Source organism: Hyposmocoma kahamanoa, unplaced genomic scaffold (assembly GCF_003589595.1).
Source record: "Hyposmocoma kahamanoa isolate Upper Pololo Valley unplaced genomic scaffold, ASM358959v1 64, whole genome shotgun sequence".
NCBI lineage: Eukaryota > Metazoa > Arthropoda > Insecta > Lepidoptera > Cosmopterigidae > Hyposmocoma > Hyposmocoma kahamanoa.
In genome coordinates, this window is record NW_020653852.1 from 23,323,867 (window position 1) to 23,333,602 (window position 9,736).

The following is a 9,736-nucleotide window of genomic DNA, read 5'->3' on the forward strand; positions in this document are numbered from 1 at the left end:
ATTCCTATCGGCGGAAACATTTCCCACATGTCACACTGATTACCTATCTGCAACACCGCCGACGTTAGCAGTCACTTTGTGTGCCACATTCTCAAATCTAATGTCTAAAGCAGCCTTCACTGCGTTCAAACGTCTAGAACATGTGCGCTGTCACGTGCATTAAAAACAACAACACGCACATTTCCTAGAGAACTATGACGCCGCAAACAGGAATTGTATTAAGAATCAAAATTAATTATATCTTGTAAACATAAACCAGTGTCATACATGAGAAACGGGCGCATTAGTTGCTGTCGGCTTCGCCAACATAAAGAATTGAAAGTGGCCGAGATAAAGTCTCTGTTCACTTGGTCATTCCCTCAGTGCCCATTCGCGCTTTTCATCAGCTCATTGAACATGGAAAAATGTTAGTCAGTTGGCGTCGTAGCGGTCTACGCAATCAGCTCTTTATTATATAGATGCAGTACCAATTGATTTGTCACATGAGGACAGAGAGAAGCTCCCATTTCCACCAGTTGTTTAAGTACAGTATTACTGTTGCTATCATTCCAGATATTAGGTATCTTTAAAATAATGCACTGGCTCCCTGTTACTCGAGGATCGTAAATGCCGTTTCCATTGTTATTTTATTTAAAAAAGCGAAGATTAAAGGGAACATTATACGTTTAGAACTAGAAATATAGCAACATAGTGAATCGATTGCTAAACAAACAGGTGGTAAATGATTTACCTCCATTTGATTAAGGTGTATCAACTGATCATAAATGGCGTTGCACCGTCCGGTGATTGTTCAGGCTCTGAATAGATAGAGGCATAGAATAGAAGAGTAACTATTATAAAATTAAAAAATAAATTGACCTTTACGCATTAGGCATGTCATTAGGGGCTGTAATTCACATACGTTTATCCGTAAGTGGACAAATAACACAGATTAATGCTGTCCACTAAACACATACGAGAAACGTTTAATTTAACCCGGTACATAAACGGTTACGATTTTAGATGTGCCTTAGTATTTCTGGAGGCAGTGAACAATAGCCACAGTCCGTCATTGAGAGTCCAAGAAGTGTATTGCGTATTTTCAAAATTACCTACGGTGCGTATTTTTTTATCTACATTGTATATATTAAAAAGGAGTAGGGTCCGGAACAATTCAGTGGTAGATGTGCGCACACCAAAAACTAATAAAACAGAAAAATAGAAACTTGAAAATTTGAGGACATGTCACTTTTATTTAATGTAGGCGTAATAAGAAAGGATTTTCGAAACTCAACCCCTAAGAGGGTGAAAAGGGAAAAAAGTTTTTAAGACAAACCTTACAAACAAAATTATATGCATTTAAAAATTTTGCGTTGACGCAGTCACGGGCGACAAATGTATAGTAATTTAATATTTTAGCGTTAACGTGCCTTAGCGTTAAGTAAACCCTTGTTTTGGACATAACTCTACATCGCCTTATCATGCTCACCTTATCAAAACACGAACATGCCATAGTATCGATACGACTTCTACATTATTCAAGAGCATCTATAGAAACCTTGCCAGCTTAACTATTTATTCCGTAGTTTTTCTCTCTTCTAGTTGCTTTATTTCATTTCGACGAACATCGACGCCAGCAGGCAATTTCACTAATGTTTTGTGCAACGCACGATTTTTTTAGCTTGCACCAGTATTTGACAGGCTTGCTATGAACCCTCGAGCGCGGATGCTGGTGGTGGTGCTGGCGGGAGTTGCGCTCCGTCTGTTGCGGCCGCCGGCGGCGCTTGGTTCCGTCGAGGTCATGAAAGACGTCACGCTCGGCTTCGGGGAGGCGCTCCAGCACTGCCGCGAGGAAGTAAATACATTTTCTTATATTTTTAAAAGAGGAAACACGTACAATTTTTCTAGCTTTTTTAAAACATATTGATGTATTTTTTAAATATTTGCTGTTTATACAAAGAGTCAACTAAGCGAAGACAAGATGGAAGAATTCTATCACTTCTGGCGCGACGATTTCAAGTTCGAGGACCGCGAGTTGGGCTGCGCCATAATGTGCATGAGCCGTTACTTCAACCTGCTCACGGACACGCAACGAATGCACCACGACAACACCAGGGAATTCATCAAATCTTTCCCTAACGGTTCGTCCCAATAGGTTCCGTCACATTCCGATGTGACTGTTGTAAATAGTTACATAGTAATTACGAATAACTTGGGCCTCGCGACTAGAAAAGTCCTATTCGTTATTGTGCACATATTTTTTACTGTTTATTTTAATAATTATCAAAGCTCCAAGTCCAAGTCATTATGTTATTAGCTCCGAATCATTCGAGTACACTGTTTAGAACTCTAAAACAATACCTAAATTCTCATTTATGATTCTTGCCTCGAACCAGTTTAGAACTGGAACGGGGGGTCTGCTCAAGTTCTCCGTCCGACATCCGGCCGACACAAATACAGGCAAATAAGTAGTACTTGACCAAATTATGAGACACCTCATATGAAGTGGTGGGCCTGACACCTGCAATTTTAGATCAAAGAAATCAAAGCGGGAATCTCGCACATTCCTACAGGACGTGAGTTTCTTCAATTATTCTAATGGAAACCTCGCGTCACATACCTGCTATGGCCAATCTTAAAAAACAAGTCTTCTCTTAATTCTCAGGTGAAATACTAGAACACCAAATGGTTGATATAATCCACACGTGCGAGAAGCAGCACGACGCCTCAGAGGACCACTGCTGGCGTATCCTGCGCGTCGCCGAATGCTTCAAGAGCACCTGCCAACAGAATGGCATCGCGCCTGACATGGAAATGCTCATGGCGGAATTTATCATGGAGGCTGAGGCGCGGTGACCACAGCACTCCATTCTACAACACTTGCTAGCTAGGTCTGAACATGGGTGATTTAGAATTAGACTTTGGATTGAAGTATAAGTTCTTGCCGTTTAAAGTTGGGTCACGGTCTGGTTGTGGAGAGACTCGCAATTGGTTTGTTTGTTTATCCATGTTCCGACGTAGCCAACAAAGAACTACACACCTATTGACTGCGAATGAATACATTGGAATTTATTTTTTAGATTAATAACGTAGAATAAGGTTTAGTCGTAGGCACACTTGGAATACAACATAAATCTCTCGATTGCGATGAGCTGCAAGAGAAATTCCATGGATGGAGGCGATGGGCCACTCGGACAGTGCAGCGCGGGCGAAGGGCACACAACGACGGACGCTTTTGGCAAACGGACTCCGATTACCATACCCGTTTAATAATTTGTAGAGTACGCTTTTTTATAAAATGTATAAAATAAAATGTAAGATTTGAAATATATTAATATTATTTCCCTATATTTCTCTTTTTCTTAAATCCACATTACCTTCACTGTTAAAAATTGACAATTTGCAATTTACATTCAATTAGATTTTTTAATAATCAGACTTTTTTATTTTTTATTAACAATGACTGAATTAACGGCGAGTCGTTATTTTCGCCATGTTGTTCAACAGGGGATGTAGCTCAGTGGTAGAGCGTTCGCTTTGCATGTGAAAGGCCCCGGGTTCGATCCCCGGCATCTCCAGTTTTTTTTCTACTTTTTTATTTTCTATTAATTAGAGATTTTATTTTATTGACGTTGAAGTATAAATAAAAAATTTAATTCATGATTGTATAAAAAACATTGTATAAAAAACGTATGTAATGAGTAAACTAACTTGAGTAACTTGCCACTTTTCAAGACCAAGAAAACTAAATTCAAGTATCAGCCAATCAAAAAGAATAACTGTAACAGAACTGCATAATCAACCAAAATTACCCGTAGAAATTGAAAAAATCGACGTACCGCCCAATCGCATCCGTAAATAAAAATCGACGGTCAATTATCAATAAAAAACGACGAGATACAGCCATTGACCCCGACGTGATTTGAACACGCAACCTTCTGATCTGGAGTCAGACGCGCTACCGTTGCGCCACGGAGTCTACATACAAAGTGGCGAATTTTTCAATTGGAACGAAACTAAATTTATTCTTTAAAAATATAATATAATTCTATAAGAATGCTTAGAAATAAATTGTTTTTATTAATTTAATATATTATATTAATTATATATCGTTGTTTTTATTTGTGATCCCTTGATATTGTATAATAAATTGTAATATTGTGAAATTGATAATGTTAAATAAATGATCGTATTCTGTTTATAAAACACAAATAAAGTAAATGATGTAAACCATTCGTGTAAAACGAATTTTGACTTATCTTAGTTTTGTTGTATCTTTAATCTTAAAAAGTTAACATTTGAGGACACCTATCAGCGCGAAGTGGTACTAATGCATCCATCAACTTGGTACCAAAATATAATACTTTCGTTCCGTTATAGATGGCGTTAGTCATATCGTGCATCGTTTGCTCTCCACTATAAAAAAAAATAATATGTATTAATTGTTTACAATCGTTTATTATAAGACAATGTAAAGATAACTAAATAGTGGACCATACTAAGAATTCATCAAAGAGAGCACGCACGAAGACAGAATAGCGGGGATTGTATCGACTCCTGGAGAAGATAGGCACAAATATCTACAATATGACGAGTAGGTTTAAATTATTTGTAATTAAGTGCTTAATTATGCTAGTGTTTGAATTTCGACAATAGTTGGACATGCTCTATTATATTTCATTGAGGTCAGCTCAGCCACTGTCTTGCTACAAAATACAGAAGCATTTTAACTATTTAACGATTGAAGACCCTTCAGTTCATACATAACGCGACTTTTAATAAATAATGTAACATGCAAGAACATTATGTATCTACTTTGCATTTAACTATGTACGTACAAGTGAAATTCCCAGTGACCCAGGAATAACATTTAAAATTAAATGTAAAAATAGACCTATGAATCCATGACGCAATATCTAAGTCGCAAAGATTACGGGAAGTCATACAAACAAAAACAAAACACAAAATGAAATATTTGTCTTGTCTGTGCTCCATTCATTACTTGCTCTACTTTAATACGCTTAAACAAGCATATATTGTTATGTAAGACGACAGAGCTCCGTTACGCACATGCATAAATTGACGTAAAAACCGGACTTCAATTTTCCAATCGTTCGAAGGAAAGCGAATGCGATTACTGCATTTGAAGACGTCCATTGCTCAACAGATATATTCCAAACACCGTTCAGTGCTCGCCATCTGCAATCGTTATGGCTATTGTAGGTCTTCAAAAGATACTACAGTGAAATATTAGAGCAGATACAGATACAGCTGTAAGAACAAGTACAAATACTACTTAATAACATTTTTACCAGCCATCCATTGTCATTGTACATCCGTTGCCATGCAAGCAATTAAACAATCGACCCCGATTTTTGTTAATGTAAGTATTGAGTGTAATTCACGAGTGTAGATAGGGGCTGACTTGTCCGCGCCTTGACCTGGTCGATGTCGCGCTTATCGCATTCAGGTATTACCCACCATCATTGCTTTACGTACACTTACCTATTATTTCCCAAGTTAGTACCAAACGTGTTTTGTAGCCACTGATACTCTTTTTACAGTTAAAAAGTAACTTTTCTATTACAAATTTAACAACGGAGTTCAATACAAAACGACAAAATAAATACTTTTAACCCTGAGATGAACGATTAAATTGAGACCCAATTCCCACGACGATAAGGTCGTCGACACTTTCGATTAACTCGACTCTTAGAAAAATACCGTGACGCACATGTACGTCGTCGAAGACGTGTGTCTGTGAGTCTTAAGATGGTCTTACGCGACATTAAATACGGTTTTGGAAAATTTGCACTCTAATCGCCTTCTTCTTATAGAGACGGACGTGACTAGTAGGTATGTATTCCAATCGTTATCCTACTGGGGTGATATACTACAGTACCTATATACATTATTAACTTCACAGACAACCAAACTCAATTTCAGCCGAGGCGTAAGTAGATACCTACCTACTAGGTGAACTACTCAAAAAAATAGGAAAGACGAAGGGTCACTGTCAAGTACAATTAGGCTCAGCAGTTTGGCGACCTCCGCGGAAAACATTGTCTGATCAGCATATTATTATTATTATATATATTATATATATATATATAAAGCTACAAGTTCTTACTCACTGATAGAAATAGGACGCATACTTCCCGATATGGTGGAAAAAAATATTTATACCGTTGTACGCGGATAGGCGCCAAAGCAAAAAATCAAATATGAGAGGACCTGCATATGGAAAATATGAAAGAGTGATCAACGGCCTGCAAAAACTATATGGAGGGATTATTATGCATTTTTAAGGTTTAAAAATAGCTGCCGAAAGAGATTCGACTGAAAATTGGCATGTGAAGGGCACTAGAAATGCCGGATAATAATTTGTGCGCAAAATTTGTAATTTGTTTTTCGCTATTTTCAAATATGGCCGTCATAGACGCGTTCGTTCGTTCGTTCGGCAAATAAAAATTTACAATAATTCGATTGAAAATGGACATGTCGGGGTCTTTATGAGTGTTTAATAATAATTAGCGATTAAGATTTATTTTTCACCATTTTTCAATATGGCTACCATACAAACTTTTTTGGCGATAGATACAATTTTTTTCTAACTCGACTGAAAATGACATGGCATCATAATTTGGGGTAAAAATTTTGTTTCCGATATTTTTCGATATAGCCGTAATTTATTTATGTAACTTGCTTTGCTCGGACTGAAAATTAGCACGAAAAGATTTCTAAGATTGTTTGATAATAATTAGTGGTCATAATATATTTTTGTAATTTTTAAATATGGCCGCCATTAAAGAGCTATTTAATTTTTTTTAAAACAAAGTCCTAAGTACCGAGGCCGCAGGCCGAGTTCCGCGGAGGGCTAAGCCCGAAGCGTCCGCACGCTTTCGCATGGATGTAATTATATACGGAGGCGTAATATATTACGAGTACGAGATCTCACAATTGCAAAAATGTGAGACATACTTCCCGATGTAGTGGAAATGAGATACTTATCATAGCGTTGTTGTATCTCAACGATATCTGTTAGATTCCATTTTCTTGAAAGCTATGCCAAAGAGAAGTATTTAGGGGGAAAAAATGCCAAACTACTGCCGAATTTCCTGTACTATGAATACCAAAACAACGATAATCCAGAATACACAGACCAAAACCAGCTTAGAAATGTTCGTTTCTTAAATTGGCCCAAATCGGGAATCGACCTCCTCATCAAGCGCCCATAATACTGACACTGTGCCACCGAAGAGCATGAGCACATCCCGTAAACGTACAGGGCTCGTTTAATATGTATTTATTTCATTTCATCCTTTATTTCATGTGATGTCACTATTGTTTCAAAACGAAAGATTTAGCGTGTTTTCGCTCTGCACGTGAATGTGTAAGGAAGCTGGGTTTTTATAGTTGCATACATTGCTACCTGCCACCCGCATATGAATCGACCATTGAATTCTTGGTGCCAAATTATTAAATCCTTATCTCAACTCCAATGCTATTGGAAACTCAAGCGCATCACGTAACGTTCCAAGTACACGGAGCCCAACGTGTGGTCTGCCGATTACGTATTATGTAGGTATTTAAAGTCGCGACAAAACCTGACGGTGATACACCTGACTCACTGTCGATCTGAATAAAAAACCCGCATACGCAAGTCGGATTGTGCAACTGGTGTTCTTGGCCGTTACAGCCTTTTTCGATCTTAATTTTTTGCATATACTTTTTTACATAGTTAGACATAGACAAGTTATACAAACAACGTTTATTTTGCACATACCATAATATTCTTTGAATTTAAGTTCAAATAGAGACAAGTTCATGAAACTTTTAAACTTTATTCAAGCTGTCATTTAACATTAATTTAAAATAAATAATTAAAGACTGCTTCTGATTTCTCTATGCAATGCCAGACTTTTACACGCAGTAGCAGTGGAGCTACTATTGTGAAAGTGTTCGTCCAGTACCAGGGAGTGCTGCCACCTTACCTATTTCTGCAGCCAAGCAGTAATGTCAGCTTTACAGCGTTCCGGATTTGAAGGGTAAGGGTGCTGGCGAAACTTAAGACATGGGACTTGTCAACTTATTTATGCCTCAGGGAGACGGGCGCAGTAGCAGCGCCACTCAGATCTTTGGGATTATTATTGTATAAGTGCGTGCGCTTGCTAAAATGACCGCACACATTCCGACGAAAAGGTGGATGGACACCGTAGTGATAAAAGGTTGAGAGATAGATGTAGTATTTAGTTGATGATAAACTATTATATATAATAATATTGTGTTTAGTCAAGCGTATGTAAAATAAATAAGGAAGTATTTATCAAACCAAATTATTCTAGAGGTTCTGGTACATTTCTAAAAACAGTCGTAGGTAAATATGAACCGACGTCGTTATACGTTACTTAAATTAAAAATAATGAAGTAAGTACAAGGTAGGTACGTGTATAACAGGGTCAAATAGTAAAGTCAAAGCTTTTACGATATTAAAATATCCAACTAAATAATTCGCTCAGCATTGACAAATCCAATCTCGTAATTCGACGAATGCGAATCGAAGATCATTATTTTTACCGCAACTGTATTTCCCGGCATCCGTAAAATAAAAACATGTTGAGGAAACCCGATGAATTCATATCTAAACATCGTCGACGGCGCGTCCTGCCGCTGCCCGCAAACGCAATCCACTTGCCTCGCCGGTTAGTATAAATGCGACCGAGCGAATTTCAGGGTTTACATTTATCAGCGAACCATCGACCAAGATGCGCGCGTTATTAGTAATCTGCTTTGTTTGGACTTGGGCGCGTTGCTTCCCGGCGCCGACTGGCATGCAGCGGCAGGACCGAATCGATCCCGCTGCATCAACACAAGTGGATGATTTCGTACATTCAGTTCGTAAAACTACCACAGCGGTACCAATAACAAATCAATGGGAAAATGTACGTAAGCAGAACGACGAAATACCTGCTCGTAAAATGCACGTCGAAAACAGTGCTGCTAATGTGGATACAACTAACAAGAAAGTGATTGTGAAAGTGCCGTGCCGGAGAACTAGCAGCAATCCCTGCCTGGGATCGGAAATATATGAATTCGTTTTGTTAAAAGCTGAAGGACTTGTGACGTGAAGCGTAACACATGTCGTTGACTGCCTCGAGGAGATAGTGTAAAATACCTTTGCAAAGGCAGTGGCCGTTACCAGAGTGATGCAGATTAACCCGGCCAAACTAATAGACTGCAGCATTTAATTTTACTGAATTTTAATGCCTGCTTTGCCAAATAGGAGGCTGTGTTGTAGGGGTTCACTGTTTTATAATTACTTATAAGAAATAAACTCTGAACCTGTCATAAGGAAACAAGTATAAAGTTTGACGATTTTTTTTCGTACCCTGTCCACCTGAGGAGCAAATGTATCTCCCAATTCACTCCAGGATTTGCGCCCTTGCGTAGTCTCTAGTCAATAAGGAGGGTGTCGGTATACATCCAAATCGTCACACCATAACTTTAACGTCTGCTACAAGGTAGAATATCCCTTTGGGTTTTCGTGGTCCGACGTGCCGAGAAAATTATCTACGCCGTAAATTTTAAGACCCTTAAATGAAAGAACGTCTATTGTAATAAAATATATTGTGAATAAATTGTTAATTTAAGTACAAATTTTATACTTTTAGGTAGAGGAGAGAAATAAAGAACAAATTGTGCTCACCCGGCATTGACTTACAAATAAATGGACGACGGGTCTAATACAAAAACCACG

At 38.1% G+C, this 9,736-nt stretch overlaps 1 protein-coding gene and 2 non-coding genes across 4 annotated transcripts; 2 read left to right on the forward strand and 1 right to left on the reverse strand.

Annotated features, from left to right (window-relative positions):
* The first annotated feature begins 1,036 nt into the window (after positions 1–1,036).
* Positions 1,037–3,299, forward strand: LOC113230689 (general odorant-binding protein 1-like). 2 transcript variants are annotated; one of them, XM_026464730.1, is made up of 4 exons: positions 1,037–1,096; positions 1,681–1,834; positions 1,940–2,120; positions 2,645–3,299. In XM_026464730.1, exons 2-4 carry the CDS (start codon positions 1,688–1,690, stop codon positions 2,833–2,835), a joined length of 519 nt encoding a protein of 172 aa, XP_026320515.1. In that variant the 5' UTR covers positions 1,037–1,096; positions 1,681–1,687; the 3' UTR covers positions 2,836–3,299. The 2 variants fall into 2 exon arrangements, with proteins under 2 accessions (XP_026320515.1, XP_026320516.1); XM_026464731.1 differs by having other exon boundaries at positions 1,047–1,096; positions 1,661–1,834.
* A 186-nt stretch (positions 3,300–3,485) lies between these two features.
* Positions 3,486–3,557, forward strand: Trnaa-ugc. Its single transcript has one exon. It is a non-coding gene; the product is annotated as a tRNA-Ala (tRNA).
* A 329-nt stretch (positions 3,558–3,886) lies between these two features.
* Trnaw-cca lies at positions 3,887–3,958 on the reverse strand. Its single transcript has one exon. It is a non-coding gene; the product is annotated as a tRNA-Trp (tRNA).
* Between the last annotated feature and the right edge of the window lie 5,778 nt (positions 3,959–9,736).